General features: G+C 52.4%; 1 protein-coding gene across 4 annotated transcripts; it reads left to right on the top strand.

Moving 5' to 3' along the window:
- Nucleotides 1-21,098, top strand: LARP6 (La ribonucleoprotein 6, translational regulator). Of its 4 annotated transcripts, XM_072951127.1 has the most exons (4): nt 6,508-6,928; nt 15,577-15,787; nt 19,537-19,623; nt 19,714-21,098. In XM_072951127.1, exons 1-4 carry the CDS (start codon nt 6,729-6,731, stop codon nt 20,602-20,604), a joined length of 1,389 nt encoding a protein of 462 aa, XP_072807228.1. In that variant the 5' UTR covers nt 6,508-6,728; the 3' UTR covers nt 20,605-21,098. The 4 variants fall into 4 exon arrangements, with proteins under 4 accessions (XP_072807229.1, XP_072807228.1, XP_072807227.1 ...); XM_072951128.1 differs by lacking the exon at nt 6,508-6,928 and adding an exon at nt 1-346 and having other exon boundaries at nt 19,537-21,098; XM_072951126.1 differs by having other exon boundaries at nt 6,511-6,928; nt 19,537-21,098.
- Nucleotides 21,099-22,401: the final 1,303 nt, after the last annotated feature.

A 22,401-nucleotide genomic window follows, 5' to 3' on the forward strand; every position in this document is an offset into this window, starting at 1 on the left:
CCTGAAGTTCTGATCCAAGTGCAAGTTATGGGAAGAGCACAAACTAAAACTGAGATGCAGTTTCCGTCACCCCAGAGAGTGACGCTTTCTCCACATCCGCGTTTATGGACTGCGTCTCGTGCCCTAGGCCTAACCTGGTGACTCCAGAGGGGTCCGCCTGAGTGAGTGCCACCGTGGCTGACAGATTAGTAGGAGTCGGCCGTGAAAAGAGGGTAATTAGCATTTTAAGCGCCCGTAGCAGCAAGTTTAAAGGACAGGAGCTTATGGGGAGTGGTGGTGCCTTGGAGTCAACTGAGAGAAGGTCCCCGCGGCTGGAGCAGGGAGACCGAGGCCAAGGTGACATGAGGTAAGTGTGGGAAGGTGGGCAGGGGCCTGGATGTGCTAGACCTTCCAAACTGGGCGAAGGCAATGACCCCTCTGCGTCCCCAGGGTCGTCCTCTCCCGACCCCTGCCCTATGCCAGAGCCCACCCCTCAGGGCCCCTCGGAGGGCTTGGTCTGGGCTACAATGAGAGGTCACTCGCGCTGGGCATGAAGTTCCTTCTGCAAAAGGGATGATGATGGAGAAAAGCCCAGCCTTCTGAATCTGTTACCTATACTTTTGCGCTCCTGCCACCTGCCTCCTCTTGCACACTAATGTCATTAATACATGCTCCTTGTCCCCCCACAAACACCCCCCAAGTGTCTGGGGGAATTCCCGGGGGGGGGGCATCTCACATGTGTTCACGGACAAGTCCAGCCAGTCACCACCTGGCGTCTGTGCACTGTCCCTCCTCTGCTGCCCTAGCACTTCTGGGCCAGGCAGTGGCCTCCCCACTGGGCACAGCTGTGTCCACCAGGCACCACAGGGTCCGCCTGCAGCTGAGGAGATGCACAGGAGGTGCCAGAGCTGTGAGCTGTTGCTCTGTGCAGCGGCGAAGTATGCCTCCCCCTTCATGTGTATGTTCGGTCGGCGGGGTCCCAGCGTCGGGTTCCTCCTGCCCAGGTGGTTCAGATTGGTTTATAGGAAAACAGCTCTTCCAGTTTGAATGCACAGGCCCCCAGCTTTCCAGAGAGCTCTGATACTTAACCACAGAGCAGAATCAGGGGCTGGGGAGCAGGGCCTCGGCCCGTAAGCAAACCCGCGTCAGACGTGAAGCCGTTCCCCAAGTCACTCCTCCGTTCTGACAGTGAAGGCTTTGTTAGTGGGACTGGCTTGTGGTGCCTGGCTCCTGCTTCTCTGGGATGACTGTTCTCCTGGGAGGAGCTGCAGCCCCTCCTGTAGAGATTTCTGGGTCTGCTCACTGGTTCTCTGGGTGTGCCAGCCCCAGCCGAGCCCCAGCAGCGCTCGCAGCCTGGGCTCCCCCGGGATGCACCCTTTTTGTCTGTGCCGCCCAGCAGATCGGGGTGCTCGGGGATGAGACGGGGTCTTGCTTGCTCTCGTGTCTTGGCGAGGTGGCACAGGCCCGGCACGTAGGGGGTGCTCAGTTTATTTTTATCGAAAGACCGTCCCATACACTAGGTCAGTGGTCACCAGCGTCAGCTTGATGGAAACCACTCAGGATATTGTTAAAAACAGGGATTTCTAAGCTCCTTCCCCAGAGATCTGATTCATTAGGTCTGGGGTGAGGGCCCAGGAACCTGCGTTTTAATAGGATCCCAGGTAATTTCAGTGCAGTTGGTTCTTGCATCTCCCTTTGCCCCTCCCTCAGGCAGGTCCGAACCAGGCACACAATTAGCCCTGTAGCTGCTTTGTAAGAACTAGAAATAGGTACCTCTTCCCCTTCTCATCGTATCAAGTCCAAGGTCAGGTGACAGCGTGGCGAGCAGAATTTAGGCTGTAGTTTCAGTCCCTCCCCCCAGTACCAAGCATCCTCGTGCTCTGTACAACCTGCACAACTGTTTACAGCAACCTGGTCAGAAGCCTGCTTCTGCTAAGACATGATGCACTTGAGAAATTCATCTTTGAGTCACCCAGTCTCTCAGCAAACTCTGGGAAGTTGCTGGGGTTGAACTGGGCACTTCACTTGCACCTGGAGATCAGGTGACCAGCAGCCAGGCCCCAGACCTGTTAAGAGGAGTCTGGGGAACATGCACCTGAAAGATCTAACAGAGGTTCTTAACCTTTGCCATATGTTGGAATCTCATTGGGAGCTTTGGAACATTTTGATGCCTGGGTCTCACCCCCAGGACGTAATTGAGGGGTGCAGCTGGGCATCAGACTTTTTAAAAGCTCCCTGGGTGGTACTGGTGTACAGAACCTCAGACCTAAGAGCCCCCACCTTGATCAGGCGGAAGCACTGGCTGATGTGTGTCTTCCTAGGAACTGGAGGACCAGGGATGGGCTCCCCTTTCTGACCAGAGGATGCAGCTGGCTCTCTTGCGCTGTGCGATCCGGCTTTGTGCGCGTTCTTCAGGCTTTCCCTCGGTGAGAGAATGAGCACCTCCACTCTTCTTGGCACTTCTGTCAGTCACTTTTACCCCCGAAATTTCTGAACGCTATCCTAGAACTCACCCTGTGCTCACTTCCCTCCCCTCAAATAAAATCCATCTATTTTTAATGTGTCATACCCCACTTCAGTGTGATAAACTGGTCTTCTATAAGGCACAGATAGCAGGCAAAAGTTAAACACTGTCTCTCTGAAATTTGTGCCAAAACAATTTGGTAATATGTCACAAAGAAATCAGTGTTATAACAGCAAGGTGGTATTTTTAAATGATGGGACCCAAACTTGGGATGTTGCTTTTTTAGGGGGGAGGAAACCTCAAACTTAGGGAAGTAGGAAACAGTAGCTGAAAGTGTTCTGGAAGCCCCCAACGTTCTTGCCACGTGCAGGAGTGAGTGGACTTCCACTGGTGAGTCTCGTGATGCTATTCCTGCAAAAGGCTTAGAAGAAGGAATAGAGAATCCACTTCCCCCACCGGAACAAGAGATCCCAGAAAGAGAGCAGATTCTATCCCTTTCTGAGTCCTGCATCCTTCTTACCACATAATTGGTATCCTTTTGTCATGCAATACATGTTACTGAGTTGTCAAATTTTTAAAATTAAAATTGAGCACCAGTTTATTGAGTGACTGTTATGCCCTGTGCCTGGAATTAGGTGCTTCCATATGGCGCCAGCTCATTCAGTCTCAGTGAAACCTCAGGTGTTGGTTAGAGTACAGGCTAAGCTGCTGTAACAAAGACCTCAAAATATAAGATCAAACAAGGTGTTCGTTTCTTTTTTCCTCAAATGGTAGTCCAGACTATGGCCCACTGGTTAAGTCCAGGGCTTATCTCAGCCATCTTTAACATGTGGCTTCCATCCTTGGGGCCAGCATGCTTGTTCCAGCAGCCAATGGGCAGAGAAAAAAGGCCAGAGAATCACACCTGCATTTTAGAAGCACAACCCAGAAGTGGGAGAAAACATTTTGCTCCCATCTTACTGGCCAGAATTTAGTCATATGGTTAGAGCAATATGCAAAGCATTCTGGGAAATGTAAGTTCTAGTTAGGTGGCCATTGGGAATTAATACTGTTAAACAAGGGAGAATGCACACTGATGGACAAGACTCATAAAACACCTCATACCTGTGGATGGGTATCTTAATTCTTATGGAATCTAGAAATGAAAGATGCAGATTTCCTGCCCACAGAGGTTTTGCTTTGTCAGTGTGTGTAGAATTGAGTTAGCTCTGAAAGGCTACTTCAATTTATGAAGATTTTTGCATATAAACAAAACAAGTACCAGTTCCTTGACTTACAGGGGAGGAAGATGCACCTGTAGCAACCAGAGTGTTTGTGTTCCCCGTGCAGGCGAAGTGTTTCCTGGTATGAAAACGCTCAGAAGGCCGCATGGCAGTGTATGCCAGCATACTCGGAGTGTTGTATGTCATCTAGTCCAATCCGGGCCAGGTGCTGTGCTAGACACTTTCCACAGACAATCTGATTTGATCTGCATCCCCAACTTGATGTCGTAAGGCTCATTCAGACCATTTTACAGGTAGGAAAGCTGAACAGCAGAGAGGTGACATGGCTGAGGTGGAGCGAGGCTGGTGTCTGACTTCAGGTCTGATACTAGAGCAAGAGCCCCTCCCTGCCCCCGCCCCTGCTGCTTCCATGGAGGCTTTTCTGCTGAGGATCAGGACATCCTGGGCGGTGTTTTTACAGGCCATGCCTCTTTGTTCAGATTTCTGCTACAGTATTTTATTGCACTGGGCACATTCTTATTACCGAAGGCTCCCTTTTCCAGGCTCCCTCCACCTCCTGGTGGTCATGGATTGTGTCTTAGTCACTTTACAAAATTGAGGCCAGCACAGGGTCTGGTACTTGTTACGTGCTTAAACAAACGATCAAATGAGTAAATAAAATGCCTCCTTCCCCTACAGTTACTGGAACAGGCTTTCAGCTTTAAGTTTTTGCTTTAACTTAACCTCAGGCCACCCTGATGCCTTGTCAATGTATTTCCTTTTGTTTCATCCTCAGAAACTATGGGAAAAAGCCATGTCTCAGTTTGAGTTTACTATAAAAATGAGCTCTTAAGATCCCAGGGAAAGGGAACGGTGCCAACTGCAGGCTGAGGTCATGATTTTGTTGAAGGAGACTTTGCTGATCATCTCAGTACTGATGCAAACTCCCTGAAATGGTGCCCAACACAGGCCCCCGGAGGAACTGGCCTCACTCCCTGGCCACAGCTCTGTGAAGGAAGGAGCTGGAAACCAGAGGGGCCCTTTAAAAGGCCTGGTTCCTTCATCGGTGACACAAATGATGAGGTGTGTGGGCAGGACTAATCAAATCAAGTGTGAAGTTGCCTTATAAATTTCATGCAAATTTTGCATTTGATTCTCTCAGTGGGGCTCTGGCAGAAAGGTCTGTACTCTTGTGGGTACCCAATCCAGAACAGGAGGAGCTCAGGGCTGGGTGGTGTATGTCATCCTTTCTAGATCCAAAATTCCTTTATGCAGAATCTGAAATAATTAATACCCAAATCAGCATGGGTAGATATACTTGGGTCCAAGGGCATATAAATTCAAGTGATCTTTTCAAAAAGCGATCCAACCAAATAAACCCCCTCTGCAGATCAGACTCACCCACCACCTGCCAGTTCTCAAGCTGTAGAGGACCAGGAATCTATATTTGCAGAAGAGTCCCCAGGGCACTCTTATGATCAGGTAGCTGGGAACCCTGAGATAAGGTATGCATGAACTCTGCATGAATCCAAACCTGGCACAAGTGTGAGTCATTGTCGTGGATAGGGACAATAATCCCTCTAGCCTTTGCCACCTAGAACAGTTTAAATGAGATGATGCGTATTGTTTTGTGAACTTAGGAACTGAAGGCTCAGATCAGGAAGCATGGAGGGGCTTGCAAATCTTTCTCCTCTTGATCCTCATCACAGTGGTGGGCCAGGTGCGTAGGGGTCCTCTAACCACGGTAGCCCTGGAGGGAAGCACAGCTGACTTGGGAAAAGATCCTCTGGACTTCTTGCCTCTTCCTCCCCGTAGCTCAGACCCAGGGCTGTGAGCTGCTCTGGGGCAGAACACCAAGGATCTCCCTCTTCCTTCACTTACTCATTCTCAGGCCTCTTCTGTCAAAAGAGGGAGCTAACAATGAAAGGGACGCAGATTCCGGTCAAACCTTAAAAAGAGGGGCTGTCCTTGCTATGCCCCTGGGTCTCTCTTGGCCCAGACACCCAGAGCCCTGGGCCTGGTGTTCTTTCACAAGAGACCCCCTTTCTGGAGCCTCTCCTAACTTGCTTCCCTATATCAAAAGGTATCAATCCAGGGTTCCATTCTTCTGAAGCCCTAGAGTAGCAAATTCACAGGATAGACAGTGCGTAGGGTGCTAAATCAAGAGCCTCATGAGAGCAGTTTGAGGTTTCCTTCTTGTCTATGCCCCTGTCCCTAGTTTCTGGGTCACATTTGAAGGGTTGAGATAGAACTCAATTTAAAGCTAACTGTGAAAAGGTGGCAGAGTTTCTAACACACTGGCATCTCAATAGCTCCCTTTATTGATTCAACAAATATCTGGATGTTTACCACACTCAGGACATACTCTAAGAGGTATACAGGGCAGTGGGTTTAAAACTTTAGGGAACCTCTTCTCTGGGAGGGCTTGGTAAAACACGAGTTCTGAATCATAGCTTCTGATCCAGGAGGTCTGAGTGGGCCCGAGAATGCGCAGTTCTGACAGGTTCACAGGTCAAGCTGGTGCTGTTGGTCTGAGGACTTCACTCTGGGGACCGCTGGTACGGGGGGCGGCGGGAGCCAAGTTCCTGACTCACAGGACGCAGTGTTGGGTGGTTATGGCACAGAGGCCTGCGGTGGAGGTTTCGGTCGTCTGGGCAAGGCAGCCGGCAGACACGCAGGTGGCACGGAGCCCCTGAGGCTGCTGTCTGCCGGCCACCCCTGGAGTCCCCCACAAACTGCCAAGTCACACGCGCCGCGCCCCTCCCCTCCGCCGGGCCGCCCGGGAGGGAGCGGGCGGGAGGAGGGGGCGCTGGCGCGTCCGCCGGGCTCGGGCCGCGCGGGCAGCGGGCGCGCACCGGGCGGGTCGGGGCGTCGCGCGCGGTCCCGGGCGGGCCTCCGCGGGACGGCGGCGGGGGAGGGCGGCCCCGCCTGCGCCGGCGCTGGGCTGGCGGCCGGCGCGGGGCGGGGCGCCGCGACCCCCGTGCTCCCCGGGCCGCGCCGCTCGCGCCGCCCCCGCCCCTTCGTCGCCGTTGCCGCCGCCGCCCGGCTGGCTCGGCCTCGCGGTCCCCGCCGGCCGGAGCGCCATGGCCCAGCGCGGGGAGGAGGCGCTGCCCGGGCCCGAGAGCGCCGTGCAGATCCGCGTCGCCATCCAGGAGGCCGAGGACGTGGAGGGCCCGGAGGACGAGGAGGGGGGCGCGGCGGCGCGGGGCGCGGGGGACCCGGCCCGCTACCTCAGCCCCGGCTGGGGCAGCGCCAGCGAGGAGGAGCCGAGCCGCGGACACAGGTAGGCGCGGCGGCGCGGCCCGGGCCCGGCGTGGGTAGCGGGTGGCCGCCGCACCGGGGCTCGGAGCCCGCAGCCCCGCGGGCACCGCGGCGGGAGCCACCCCGCCGCCGGGCGGTCACAGCCGGCTTTTGGCGGCGGGTGGCGCCCGGGCCGCAGCCTTGTAACTCCCCCGAGGCTCCCGGGGCAGGCGGCGGGCGTCTCAGGGCCTGGGCCGGGGCGTGCTCCGGGCCCCGGGGGAAGTCCTTCCCGGGCCGTCCCCGCCATCCCTTCCCCAGGAGGAGACTCCGCTTCCGGAGCTCACGTCGAGACCCTCAAAACCCCCAGCCCAGCCCAGCCCTCGCTTCTGAAGCTGGCCCACCTCCCCCTGAGAGTGGCTCCCACCTAGCCTTCGTTGCCAAGAGTGCCTTGTCTGCTTATCAGTCCAAATGGGATGGAGTGGTGGGGGGCAGACACTTGCTGCTGGCTGCTGGGGACCGGAGGAGGAGTAATTTCACGGTGTAGAGAGCCCACGTGCCCTGATCTGGGATCAGTTCAGGGCTGGCTGCTTCCTCCTGCCCTGCTGGGGGATTCCCATCTCCCTGCACCTTCTCCTCCTGCCTTCCGTGCTGGCATCATCACCTTGCAGCCTTGGCAGGGGGCGGGGGCGGTGTGTCCTGGGTAGTGGGAGGTCTGGAGTTGGTGTGGCACAAGAAGCCACCTGTCTTACCTTGCCTCTGGGCCCTGAGCCTTGTTATCAGCCAGAGACCTTGGTCTTGTGTCCGCTAACAGCCAGGCCTTTCAGGACTGTGATGTTGTTTCTGCTGCTGAAGGGAAATGCATAGAAATGAGGGTTGGGCAGCGACAGGACTTGCAGAATCTGGGAAGTGCCAAGGGGCACCCGTTAAAGGCCCTCTTCTGGGACACAGCACGTGCTTTCAGCCGTCAGGGCCTGCAGGACTGTCCCCTGGCAGGCACTATTTACTTCTTTGGGAGAATATTCAGCTCGGGGCAGGAAGGTGCTGGGGCCAGAGCCTCTCCCCGTCACTGCCTGACCCTTCCCTCGTGGACAAGGTCAGGATTTAAGGACCCAGAGTTCGGGGCCGTTCAGTGGAGATGGAGGTATTCGAGGAGGAAAGTCCAACGCAGGGGTTTTGTGAGGAAAGCGGGCTACAGCAGGTGACACAGTGGATCAGCACTTACTGTAAAGCCTGATTCATTCATTCACTCAGCTCTGTGCTGAGTATTGAGAGTATAAAAATAATGAGTCACTGGCATCCCACAGTCCTGAGGGGAGGCAGCTGCCTCGCCAGATCGCTGCAGAGGTCATGTAAAACAGCCCAGAGTGACTTACTCCACTGCCTTTATTTGCCTGTGACTATGGCAAAAGCTGCCCCCTATTCAGGGGATGAAATTTCGAGAGTGTACAGTCAGCAGAGATTAAAGCCCCGCTTATTTCTGGGGGGCCCTGTGGAGCTCCCAGGTGGGCTTCTTGCCCTCACCCCCACACGCTCCCTGCAGAGCTGCCCTCCTCTCCCAGCTCCAGTGGCTGGACTCTCACGGAACATTTCCTGCTGCCCAATGGCATAGAGTTGACCCCAGAAAATCTCTGGGGCTCTTCAGGGTAGTGGAGCTGACAGAGCCCCGCCCCCCCCAGCAAACATCCAGAGCACAAGGAGAGTGTAGCCAGGAACAGGAACCTGCTGCGCCCCGTGCGGGCCAGTCTGGCCCCACAGCGGCCAGTGCCCTGTGCCAACACTGCCAGCTCCCAGGGCCCGCAGGAGAGCGCCCCAGTGCCTAAACCTGCAGCCACCCACGTCGCCCCCTCAGCTTGCTGCTGCCTTCCTGGCCCGTCTGAATGCTCCCCCAGCGCCTCCCCCCGGGCCCCTGCACACAGGGTCCCGTTTAGTGTCTGCTTGTCTCTGTGCTCCCGCCTCAGGGTCCTCCGACTGATTCCTGGTCGCCTGAAAACTTCGCTGCTCATCCCCAGTCCCTCCCCCAAAGCTGAGCTGGTGTCCTCTTCCTTGCATGGCTGTAGTCCTCGGTGCACACCACAGCTGCAGTTCGGTGGTTCTGTCTCCCTCCCTGGAGGAGGGGCTCCGTGAACGTAGGGACCCCGCTTCCCTCCTTTCATTGTATCCTCGGCACCCAGCACAGCACTCAGCCCGGCGCTCTGTAAGTTGTCTCTGTCATCGCACGCACTCTACCAAGTTGAAATATTCGTGTGTTTCTCCCCTACTAGACAGTGAGATCCTTGAGGACGACCACCTTGTCTTAATCTTCCCCATGTCTCCAGCACCTAGCCCGTACCTGCTTGTACCTGGGGAACAAGGAATGAATGAAAATAAGGAGAAATCTTTATAACCTCCAAATGTTTACTAGTTTTACCCCACCCCCAATCTTGCTCACTAAAAAGCTGTCTTTTCTTTTATCCTCACCTTTTATCCATTGCGCCACTGGCCCCAGGCTATCCTCACCTTTTAAACATAAAAATTTTCAGACATAAAATGAGAAAGAGTAGTAATGTGAGCATTTATGTACCTACCATCTAGATTAAACAGTTGTTGATATTTTGCGGTATTTGTTTGGTGGATACATGATGTGTGTAGTTTTCCCTGAACTGTTTGAAAGTATGTTGTACACAAAACTTACACCCTAAGTACTTCATTTTGCAGCCCTTAATAATGGCAATCTCCTATAAAATCATGATACTATTATTACAAATAAGAAAATTAGCAGTAATTCCCTAATACAATTCCTGAGATAAGCCAATGGCCAAGTTCCATATTCATGTTTCCCCCAGTTGTCCCACGTTGTGTTTTACAGCTGTTTCTCGAGCCATTTGCCTGTTATATCTCTGCAGGATCTTTTGACCTAGAGCATCTCCCCCACCTTTTTTTTTAATGCTTTGCTATTTTAGAAATAAGAGCCCAGATGTCGTGTGGAATGTGTCACAGTTTGGGCTGGTCTGGCTATGTTCTCATCACCTGGTTTACTTTGCTCCTTAGTACCATGTGTTTCCTGTAAACTGCAAGGTAGGGCTAAAGGCTTGATTAGATTCAGTTAAATATTTTGACAAGAACACTTCCGGGGCAATGCCATGGATTTTTTGTTGTGTCAAGTCAGGCGGCATCCACCATTAGTGCTGCTAAATTTGACCTCTCGGTTAAGGTGCTCCCTCCATTGCGTTTAACAAGTAACATGTGGGCTGCTTGTGAATATTCTTTCGTCAGTGACCTTCCGCCTAATGGTTTTAGCATCCGTTGATGATCCTTGCTTGAGTCAATTCATTGGGGATTACAAATTGATGATTCTCTCACTGTCATTCTTCATGCATTTACTAGCGGGCAGTCTGCTATAAAAGGGAGCTTTTGCCTGATCCTCTGGGATTGATCAAGACTTCCTCCTAAAGAGGGAGGCAGAAATGCTTGATTATTTCCTTTTTCTCTGAGCACTTCCTGCTTGCTTTTTTCTCCCTCAGTTTATTTTTATTTTCGTCCAGTTGTATTGAGGTAAAATTGACATACGGCGCTGTACGAGTGTGAGGTGTACAGTGTAATGATCCGACTCACATACATCGTGAAATGATGACTGATGAGTTTAGTGAATATCTGTCATCTTGTATAGGTACAAAACTTAAAAATTGTTTTCATTGTGATGAAGACTCTTACGCTTTACTCTTAGACAACTTCCGTATATAACATACAGCCGTGTGAATTATGTGTGTCATGTTGTACTGTGTATCCCTAGCACCCATTTATCTTATAACTGGAATTTTTACACCTTTGACTGCCTTCTTCCAGTTCCCTCTCCCCCGAGCCCTCTCCTCTGGTAACCACAAGTCTGATCTCTTCTTCTGAGTTTGTTTTTGAAGTATGATTGACCTACAACACTATTTTGGTTTCTATTACACAACATAGTGATTTGATATTTCTATACATTTTAAAATGATCACCACAATAAGGCTGGTTGTCATCTGTCACCAGAGATGTTTCACAGTTACTGACTCTTCCCCGGGCCATATGTGTCCGTACCTGTAACTCACTTGTTTTGCAACTAAAACTTTGTACCTTTGAATCTCCCTCACCCGTGTCTCTCCTCCCCCGCCCCCTTTCCCTCTGACAACCACCTGTTTGTTTTCTGACCTATGGCTCTGTTTTGTTTTGTTTGTTCATTTGTTGTGTTTGTTAGATTCCACACATAATTGAAATCATACCGTATTTGTCTTTCCTTGCCTTACATCACTTAGCACAATACCCTCTAGGTCCAACCATGTTGCCACAAATGGCAAGATGGCATTCTTTTTTATGACTGAATAACATTCCATTGTATATATATACACACCACATCTTTTTATCCAGTCATTTATTGATGGGCATTTAGGTTGTTCCCATGTCTTGGCTATTGTAAATAATGCTGCTGTGAACATTGGGGTGCATGTATCTTTTCTAATTAGTGTTTTCATTTTCTTTGGAGAAATACCCAGGAGTGGGATTGCTGGATCACATGGTAGATCTGTTTTTAGTTTTTTGAGGACTCTCCATCCTGTTTTTCTAGTGGCTGCACCAATTTTCATTCCCACCAGCCAGGCACAAGGGTTCCCTTTTGTCCACGTCTTCACCAGCACTTGTCACTTGTTGTCTTTTTGAGAATAGCCCTTCTGACAGGGGCAAGGTGACCTCCCGCTGTGCTTCTGATTTGAGTCTGCCTGGTGGTTAGTGATGCCGAGCATCTGTCCCTGTGCCTGGTGGCCGTCTGCATGTCTTCTCGCTTCTCACACTAGACGTTCTAGGCTGAGCTCGTCCTTTTCGTACTCCAGTTGTGGAATCCATCCCTTTCCGCAGGAATCCCCATTTTCTCAAATACTAGTAGGAAGGTATTTAGAAACCGAGACCTGGAATTAAAAGTGCCGGTTTCTCCCGGAGCATTTCAATAGACAGAGGTAGGAAATATGTTTGTAAAAGATAAATTTGTGCTGCCAATTCCAGTTCGTATTTAACATGACAGGGTTCTTGCTTTACTTTTATTTTTCACACTGCAAATCTTGATTCCTAGTAACATTTACCTGTTTACTTACTTGGTTTGTGTTACAGTTTATAAGAATGATTTAAAATTACAGTACTGAATATTAGTATGAATAATAAAATCGCCGAACACACTTGCTTTTCATTTGACAGACAAACTATCCAGGCTTCTTTTCTTCTGTGATGTTTCAGGGTCATTGCACAAGGCTATCTTTTCCCTGTTCTGGATGATGATAATGAAAGCTTTCATTTATTAATGCTAATTACGTGCCAGATGTGGAACTAAGCACTTTGTGTGCATTATCTCTGCTCCACACCACAGACCTGCAGAGACAAGACGCCCACCAGCTGCACTGTTTCCCAGGCCCTGAACCACAGCCGAGGACAGGGTTAGAGAGGAAGGTCATGATCTCTGTAATAAATATGCTGGGACCCACAGGCTACCCAGACGTAGCACGTGGCCTCTGCTAGTGGCGTCCAAAATGTCCTTGTTCCTGCGATGCCTTTGCCAGAGCTGGCACATACCTGCGTGTGTTTTCATCTGGTCCCTCTGATGAATCTTTATCTTTTGAATCTGCCCCCATGTTTTTATATCATATTATCAGTTTGGTTGTCTTTTTGGTTGTCAAAAGCAGGGAGAGTCTGGGAAGCTGGCACAGCCAAGAGAAAGGAGTTGCCTACAGAGACGTGGTGGCTAATGTAATGTGGGATGGGATCCTGAAAAAGAAAAGGAGGATAGGTAAGGGAGGAAATCTGAATAAAATGTGGATGGCAGCTCATAACTGTGTATTAATATTAATTTAGTAAATGTACCATAGTAATGCAAGGTAGTAATAATAGGAGAATTCTGGTGTCGGTCATATGGGAACTCCATGCTATTTTCACAACTTTTCTGTCAATCTAAAAATACTCTAAAATAAGTTTATTTTTTAAAAATTTTTAATAAAGAAAAAGATGACTTGGTTTACCAGTCACATGAAGAAAATCAATGACATGAAAGTTAAATGGAAAGAATGACCCCAGAGGATACAGAAGCAACATTGTTAGAAACGAAAGAGATTGTTACATAGACTCCAGTTAGTGCCCTGAGAGAATATAAGACACTGCATCCACCAAACAAGAAGAGAATGCTCCCGAAAAGGAACAATCTGAAGACATCAAAGAATTTTTAGAGACTAAATAATTACTGAAATTTTAAAAATTCACTGAGAAAAGTTAGAAGATAATGTCAAGGAAATCTCTTAGCATGTAAATTAAAGACAAAGGCGAAGACAGACCATGTGAGAGAAAACAAGAGGCATGAAGAATCAATCCAAGTGGTCAGTCGACTAACAGGACTTTCAGGTCCCTACGAGGAGAAATGTAATCTAGCCGACGCCTTCTCCCTGTGGTGACCTGCGGTGACGCAGGCATGACAATGACCTGTAACTGACGGGCTTCAGCATTCAGTGCCTGTCTGTAGACAAAGCTTGGAATAGGGGTTCCTGAAGAGTAGTTCCTGTAAATGTTATGAATATTATGAACCACGACAAAATGAAATAAAGGTCCATCTGATAGAATTGGGGAGGTTGGAAATGGAAGAAGAGCAGAAGGAAAGAAGGTATTATAATAATATGCACATCGTATGGGGTGAGGAACTGAGAAATTAGAAATAGAATTTTCAGTGTATTATTTAAAAAGTAAATAGAAGGCTAATAGGATACCCAAAAATAACATAAAAATTTTAAAGTTGGAAAAAGAGGCTTTGGGAGACAAGTGACCCCAAATCCTTGTCTTATATAATAGGACAGGAATAGAGAATTTCTGAAACTGGCAGGTGGGAAGTGGCGCTATGAGCTTCTTCTGTAGAACCGAAAGGCGAGTCTCACAGGGACTAAACGGCCGACAGAGGCAGCGCCCGGGGCGGAGGAGCGGAGTGGGGCAGTGTTGCTTTCTTTGTGAGCTCCCCACTGCTTTATTTTGGTTTTTGCTGTGTATATGTATTACTTTAATTTTTAAGGATTATTTTTTGATGAGCTATTAATAGTGTCCAAGGGAGAAGTAATGAGGACAGTTGGAATGGAAAAGGCAGAACAGATGGGAGGCACTGCAGAGTAAAACCAGCGCTTGGTGAGTGACTCAGCGCGGGGGCAGGAGAGCGAGCTGAGAGATGCACGTCAGGTGTGGAGCCGAAGCTCCCAGAGGAGAGAACGGGCGGTCACCGGGGCCAGTTCGGGAGGGAAGACGCAGCACAGGATGGTTGTGACAAAAAGTTGCCAGTGTTCTTATAGGAAGAATATAAACTTCTTTAAAGTCTGTGAAGGATGTAGGGTCTTTTCTGTTCAGAGGCCGTTGCAAGAACCAAGGAATAGTGCCTCTGGCTTCCAGATACAAAACAGACTTTCCTGCTCTTCCAAGATTCCCCGTGAGAGATACCGGAGCTGCTGGCAGCGCCCAGAGCGGCAGAGGGCGGGGTCCTCTGGGTGCCAGAAGCTCACCTTTGCACTCGCATTGGAGTTTTCCGTCACCTCCCCGGGGCTGCCCACCTGCTCCAAAATCCCTGGCTAACTGCCTGTGTGCTTACCAGGTGCAAATAACTGATGCGAGGCACCCCCAACACATTATGGGTCGTTTACTGAGAGGCTGTGTGCAAAGAAGGCGAGCTTCCTGGGCAGAGTGTCTTTTGGTGCGCGGGCCCAGGTGGCAGTCCTTCCGGAGGCCCGCGGTTTGATTCTGGACACGCTGATGTTGAAGCAACACCCCTCGACGTGGAGACGTCAGGCAGGCAGTTAGAACTGAGGACTGGGGCTCAGGAGTGGGGCAGGATGGAGGCTGGAGGAGAGCAGATTCGAATGCGGTGAGCTGTAGAGGTTGCCAGGGATGAAGAGCCAGGAAAGGTCGTTGGGGAATACCCACATTTAGACGCGGGAGGAGAAAGAGGAGTCTGAACGGGCAGTCACATGGGGAGAAAGACGAGGGAAGAGCAGGTCAGAGAAGCCGGGGGAGGGCACAGGGAGGTGGCCAGCTGTGTCCCGTCCCGCACGGGGCAGGAGACCAGGATGGAGGCAAAGCAGCACGGAAATGTCCGTAGATGTGTTTTTGTTTTTGTTTAAATAATCTTGATTTCAAAAGCTTGATTTCTTAACTAGTTGGGGGCAAAATCTATCCCCTTGGGGCCCTATGATCACTGCCTTTGAGGAGTCCAGTTCAGATGTGACCCAGAACAGTTTCCTAGGGCTGCTGTGAAAAGTACCACAAACTGGGTGGCTTGGAGTAACAGAAATGTATTGCTTCACAATTCTGGAGGTTGGAAGTCCAAAATCAAGGTGTCAGCAGGGGCTGGCTGCTTCTCAAGGTGTTAGGGAAGGGTCTGTTCCAGGCCTGTCCCCTACCCTCAGGTGGTTTGTGGTCAGTCTTAGACATCCTTGACTTCTGCTGCCTCCCCCCATCTCTGCCTTCATCTCCACGTGGGGTGCTGCCTGTGAGCGTGTGGATGAGGGCCCGCTCTACTCTGGTGTGACCTCATCTTTAACCAGATACATTTACAAGACCTTTTTTCCAAATACAGTCGCACTCTGGCATATGGGGATTGGGACTTCAACATGTGAAATGGGGGGGTGGGATACTGTTCAACCCGTAACGCCCCACGTCTCCTTCCCGTGGTCTCAGTGGCGCCACGACGAGTGGGGGCGAGAACGAGCGTGAGGACCTGGAGCAGGAGTGGCAGCCCCCGGACGAGGAGCTCGTCAGGAAGCTGGTGGATCAGATCGAATTCTACTTTTCTGATGAGAACCTGGAGAAGGATGCCTTCCTGCTGAAGCACGTGAGGAGGAACAAGCTGGGCTACGTGAGTGTCAAGCTGCTCACGTCCTTCAAGAAGGTGAGGCCGCTTTGAGGGTTTGGGGGGCGCTCTGGGTGGGGGCTCTAAATGCCATTTACCCCCTTGAGACCTAGCAACTGACAGCTTATTTCCTCTGGGCCCTGAAAGGGAGGAAAACGATCCGGTGGGGGGTCAGTGTGGTTACTGAGAACACTTCCCGCACTGGTAAAGGGTCCGGGGCGCCAGGACGGATCTCAGCTGGTGGCAGCTATGAAATGACATGACTTGCTCTCGGTACAGTCTAAGCACTCTTGCCGGGCAGGTGGGCGGCCAGGAGAACGCCGCGCCAGGACGGGGGCTTGGGGCCTTGGGAGACGCCTGCCAGGCCTAGAGCGAGGCGAAATCCAAGCTTTCATTTGTCAAGTTGAATAAATAAGACGAGCAAGGAGCTTCGGGACATGTGCCTCCTCCAAGACTGTGGCCGCCCTTGCTGCGTCATGCCCCCGTCCTCCTCTCTAGGATGGAGACGTGGGTACCTCCTGCTCGCTGCTGTCAAGGCAGCAGCCTGCGTGCCTCTCCTACACAGATCTAGCAGTTGGGCTGTGAATTCCCTACTTCTTGAGGAGCTGACAGGCCAGTTGGAGTAGAAACAGTGTGTCTCCCATGGAGAAAGTGTGTTTACTAGAATGGAAAAGCCCACGCGGCCTGTTGCATAATGGGATGTGTAACAAGTGGGTCCCAGCCAAGTTGCTTGTGCACTTTGTCAGCAAGTCACGGAGAGGGCCCCCACCCAGCTCTTCTCTGCCTCACCTGCTGGTGCATTCTGCCCTCTCCTCTTGATCTCTCTCCTTTATTCATTCATCGAACATATTTGTTCTATATGCTGAGTGCTGTGTTAGGTACAGGATATGCAAAATGAATGTATTCCCCCCGCCCTGGCAAAGTCTGGAGAACTGAGGAGTCTGCCCAGAAGTGGTGACCTTGAAATGGGATCTCGGAGGGTGAATAGCAGCTTTCAAGGTATAGGAGAAGGGAACGGGCATTTTGCATTTTAAAGGAAAAACTGACTTTCTCCTTGCAATACTTCTGACACCAAATGTGGGAGAGGTTTTCCCCACAGCAAGCAATTCTGCGACACCAGCTGGGGGTCCTGATTCTGACACAGTCTGTGTGGAGTCAGCACAGGTTAAAGGTTCGGTCCCACAAGGATGTCCCCACTTTGGATGCCAGTGAGCGGTAGCGCATCCCCGGGGATCCACAGCTCTGCCCAACTTGGGTACAAACTGCCAGTTCCTGTGACCCCTGCCCCCTTGGATTCGACTATCTGCTAGAATAGTTCACAGCACTCAGGGAAAAACTTGATGACATTTACCCATTTATTAAAGAACACAATAAAGGACACAGGTGGGCTGCCAGACTCAGGGATGTCCCGAGTGCAGGAACTTCTGTCCGCCTTCAGCTGGGCTGTGACACCCTCCGTAGGTGGGTGTGTTCACCAACCCAGAAGCTCTCTGAACCCTGTACTTTTGGATTTTTATGGAGCCTCCGTCGTGTCGTCATGATCCATTATTAACCCCTTTTCCTGCCCCTCCCCTCCTCTGGAGGATGGAGAGGCTCCAAGCTTCTGTCATGGCTGGTCTTTCTGGTGACCAGCCCCCGTCCTGGAGCCCACCGAGTCGCCTCGTTAGAACTAAAGGTGCTGCTTGTGCGCACTCCTGTCACTCGGGGATTTGTAAAGGCCTTAGGAACTCGTGCCAGGACCAGGGACGAAGTATCCCTGGAAGAAACATCCACATTTCTTAGCGTAAATCACAGCATTGCACGTGTCCAGAGAAGAGCGAGGAAGCCCCCAGGTGGACAGTGCTTGTGGGGGACCCGAAATGAAGCAGCCAGTGGGAGCGTCCTGTCTGTCCCCTTACCCCTCCCTGAAAGTAAGCCTGCATTTCTTTCCTTTTAAAGCTGCCACTTACTGGATCTATTTAGGAGGGTTCTCCTCTGTTGAAAACTGGCTGCAGAGCAGACACAGCTCTTCCAAAATGACAGCAAAGACCCTTTTCATTCTACAGGCTTCCTGCCAATCATAATGGAAACGTATGTGACAAAGGTAACAAACAGGGCGACCGTAAACTTTCAGAAAGTCTTGCCAAGTTCTTCTTGGAACCACATAAAGACTGCAGCTCCCTGGGTCCTCGTCCTAGGTGACGCCCAGGCCCTCCTTCCCTAGCTCACAGAGCCAGGCCTGGGATGCTCAGACCTACCCGAGGGCTCCTGGTGGCCCTTGCTCCTGGCGCTGGAGGGGCGCTGGGTCCTGCTTCTCTCTGGATCGGCCATGGCTTCCAGCAGCTTCTCTAGCCCTCTGAGTACGGCCCTGGCCCTCCCCCAGGCACTCCTTGCTCAGGTTCCCCCTGCTCTCCTGAGTGCTTGCTCCCTGACTGGTGATGGAGAGGCAACCCCACCCCCACGTCTCACCCCGACTGAGCCATTGCATGGGTGCCCCACGACCTGGAATTGTCCTGTGCTCATCTTCTTCACCTTTCCTGGACCCCTCATTGACTCTGTCCACCTAAAGTCCGGCCTTTGCCTGGACCTGCTTCTCTCGTGGCCGGTGTCACAGTGATCAGATCAAGATTCTGTGTGTAGGTGACTCATGGTTCCTGCACCCTAAGCCCCAGTCTGGGCCGTTTCATCCAGAGGCCACAGGCTACAGTGGACAGTGTCCTCTCTCCAGGAGCCGGCCGGTACTCCTGAGAGCCCTGCCGGGATGCCCCGCTCCCGCCCTGCTGGGGAGCTTCCCTTCCTGGGTTCCGGGAAGTTCCCGTTCGGGTCAGGGTGGGTCTGCAGAGGGACTGCCCTGGCCTGGCCTCGGAGGACTTGGATGATCTCACCGCTCCTGGCTCAGGTTACCCACCCTGCCCGCCTCCACTCCCGTTTCTGGGATGGCTCATTCTCCCTGGCGTCCCTGCACCGGAAGCGGCCCTCTCGAAAATTACTGCTTTACGATATGAACAGAGCCTGCATGGGCTGCAGCACTGTTGCACACAGTTTCCACTAAGAGGGGAGGAGGGAGGGACTGTTTCGTCATTCTCCTTGATGCCCAAGTTGGATTTAGTTCCAAGTCGAAAAAACCCATGGCATTTTCGGGAGATACGGAATGATCTTTAGGAACCTTTTGTGTATCACGTGCAGAAATGCGGAAACACAACTTCAGAGAACAATTCAAGAGTTAAAATCTGAGTCCTGTCGAAATGGTAGCATGCGATATTTGAAATTAGGATGGCACCTAATATTTACTGAGTGCTCACTGTGAGCTAGACACCGTTCTGAGTTTTATGTATGTAAACTGTGTGTCTGGATGTAGATATGCATACATTTATTTACTTACTCATTTAAACCTCACGACAGCTCTGTGAGGTGGACAGTGTTAGTGTCTCCATTTTACAGATGAGGAAACTGAGGCACTGAGAGGTCAAATAACTCTTCAGGTCTCACTGCCATTCCAAGGTGGACCTTAGACTTGTGTATCCAGCAGCCTTGTTCCAGAGCCTGCAGGCCTAATCTCTAAACTCTCACAGAATGGAATATTTCCAGCACCACGGAAAGTTGTTGAGCAGTCCTGCTCTGAACCGTGCTGTCATTGTAGGAAGTGTGTTCATTCACTCCCGTGGTTTCTAGGTGTCTGCACACAGCAGCTGTGATTCTAGACAGCAGTGTTACAGGGCTGAGGCAAGGAGGGAGGGAGGCTGTAGAGAGGGGACACCTGCAGGACAAGGACAGTAGGTGCCATCTCCGCTTTGCTCTGTGTTCTTCAGGTGAAACACCTTACACGGGACTGGAGAACCACAGCGCATGCCTTGAAGTACTCAGGGACCCTCGAGTTGAATGAGGACCATCGGAAGGTGAGGAGGACCACCCCCGTCCCACTCTTCCCCAACGAGAACCTCCCCAGCAAGATGCTCCTGATCTATGACCTCTACCTGTCCCCCAAGCTGTGGACCCTGGCCACCCCCCAGAAGAACGGGAGGGTGCAGGAGACGGTGATGGAACACCTGCTCAAGCTGTTTGGGACCTTTGGGGTCATCTCGTCAGTGCGAATCCTCAAGCCTGGGAGAGAGCTGCCCCCGGACATCCGGAGGATCAGCAGCCGCTACAGCCAGGTGGGGACCCAGGAGTGCGCCATCGTGGAGTTCGAGGAGGTGGAAGCAGCCGTCAGGGCCCATGAGTTCATGATCACGGAGTCTCGGGGCAGGGAGGGCATGAAGGCAGTCCTGATCGGGATGAAGCCGCCCAGAAAGAAGCCGTCTAGGGAGAAGGCCCAGGAGGAGGAGCCCGTGGCGAGCGCCCACCCAGGCAGGTCCCCGAACCGCAGAGTCGGGGAGCTCCAGTCCCCGGCGGACGAGGCCTCTGCCAGCGGCTCCTCCGACCCCGAGAGCAACCCCACGTCCCCCACGGCTGGCCGGCGACACGGGGCTGCCCACAGGCTCAGCCCTGCCGGCCACCAGAGTCTCTTCCTGAGCCCAAACGCCTCCCCGTGCCCGAGCCCTTGGAGCAGCCCCTTGGCTCAACGCAAAGGCGTTTCCAGAAAGTCCCCGCTGGCCGAGGAAGGTAGGCTGAACCCGAGCGCCAGTCCCGAGAGCTTCCGCAAGGGCACAGATTATTCCTCAGACAGCAGTGTCACGCCCTCGGGCAGCCCCTGGGTTCGGAGGCGCCGCCAAGCCGAGATGGGGTCGCAGGAGAAGAGCCCCAGAGCGAGTCCCCTGCTCTCCCGGAAGATGCAGACTGCAGATGGGCTCCCCGTGGGGGTGCTGCGGCTGCCCCGGGGCCCCGACGACACCAGAGGGTTCCACGGCGGACACGAGAGGAGCCGGGCCTGTGTATAAATTCCTTCTATTTTTAATACCAGCTCCACTGAAAATCCCCTTTGTTTTCAAGGTTCTGACAAGTTCCTGGCATGACACAGAATGAAATTAAGTCCCCTTTGAAAGATTTTGTATACCTTTAGACCTCTTAATTTATATATTTGTAATGTACATAAATTGCCCAGTATGCTCTGGTTTTAAGACCATCGTCTAGTTCAGAACCCCTGTTCCTCCCAGCATGACCGTTACTTTGATGGCGCCCGACGTGCGCGAGGGTCGTGGCTCTGCAGGGCCGTGGGACGGGGGCGGCCCGGGAAGGTCTGGCAGCAGGTCTCTTCTTCGGGGCGGGGCTTGTCTCTGCAGGGACTGAGCTGTGCTCGGCTGGCTGTGCGAGGGCTCGCTGAAAGCCCAGAGGGGCCCAGCTGCGCACCAGCAACTAGAGAGGCCAGCAGCATGGTGTTTTATGGGACCAAATGTACGTTTCCTGTCAAGTGAATAAATAATAAGACACCCGACCAGGAGTGCTGGCTCTGAACCCGTGGACTGCGCCTGACAGAATCCGTGTGCATCCCACAAGGCTGAGGGACGTGTCCCGCGGCTCTGAGGAGTCTAACAGAGACACAGTTCCTGAATGCGCTCCGGGACGCTGCCCGGGGTCCCCGGCGCCTGAGGGCTCAGAGCCTGTGCGCTCGCCAGGGCAGCGCGGTGAGCCGTCCCGAGCTTGGTGTAGACCGAGTCCTCTGGATACGGTCCCCAGGCCAGCGGCCTCGACATCACCTGGGAGCTTGTTAGAAATGCAAATTCTCAGGCCGACTGAGTCAAAAACTCTGGGAAAGCGGCCTGGAATCTGGATTTTAACAAGTCCTCCAGGTGGTTCTGATGCATGCCAGAATTTGAGAGCCACTGGTATGGACAGTGATCGTGAGACTCGGAGGTCAGGTGGACTCCCACGCCCCCCGCTTACCAGTGCCGTGTCCTCAGGAGAGTTGTGCGCCCCGCTCAGCCTCGCTGCGTCCCCGGGAAGCACTGTCTCCACGTCAGTGTCCAAGATGCGGCTGGCTCTCCATCAGTGTTGGCTGCTTTTCGGTGGAGCTGTACCCTCCCCGGCTAGCCATCCTTTTCATTTGCCTTCTCAGTGTCCCTGTGAAGTATTATTATACTGGGTTTGCTCATGGGAGGATAATACCTCAAGCCATTATGAAAACAGAAAAAGTAAATGTATTTTTTACTACACAGCTCTATGCACATTAGCAGGTGATTACTCTCTGGTTAGTAAGGTGGTGTGTCACCAAAGGCCCAGAAGAATTCCTATTCACTGGTTAATGCCCCCAGGAATTTCTTGGATGTGCTGTTTCCACCACTACAGCTATAGGCGGCCCAAAGTTAGAGTCTGGCCCCCAGGCCCCCAGGCCTCCTGACCTGGGCAATGCCACGGCCCACTCCGGGTCCCACCCTGGCCCTCCATCCTGCATAGCCCCCGCTGGGCCTCCCCACGGCCACCTGCCCGTGGGCCGCGGGGCCCCCTGGGCTTTGGCAGCTCCTCCTGGCCTGGCTCGGCCCGGCCGCCCCCGCTGCCCCATCGTGCCCTGGCTCGCAGCTCCAGCTCTGTGTTAGGATATTCTCCCATGGGTCACAGTGACTTTAAAAGGTACCTGTGCTCTCGCCTTTCTATGTGAATACAGATGAGTTGGCCTCCGGTCTGTGGCATTGCCCCGTGTGGCCTCACGAAAGAGCCCTGAGTTTGAGGTCAGCAGACCTGGATTCTAGTCATGGCTTTTCTGGTAAGTAACTGTTTGACCCTGAGCAAGTCGTTTCTCT

The sequence above is a fragment of the Vicugna pacos genome, chromosome 27 (genome assembly GCF_048564905.1).
Source record: "Vicugna pacos chromosome 27, VicPac4, whole genome shotgun sequence".
NCBI lineage: Eukaryota > Metazoa > Chordata > Mammalia > Artiodactyla > Camelidae > Vicugna > Vicugna pacos.

Coding starts and splice junctions, on each gene's coding strand:
- LARP6 (XM_072951126.1), top strand. CDS start 6,729: ATGGCCCAGCGCGGGGAGGAGGCGCTGCCCGGGCCCGAGAGCGCCGTG. Junction 6,929..15,576: donor GAGCCGAGCCGCGGACACAG/GTAGGCGCGGCG, acceptor CCGTGGTCTCAG/TGGCGCCACGACGAGTGGGG. Junction 15,788..19,536: donor TGCTCACGTCCTTCAAGAAG/GTGAGGCCGCTT, acceptor TGTGTTCTTCAG/GTGAAACACCTTACACGGGA.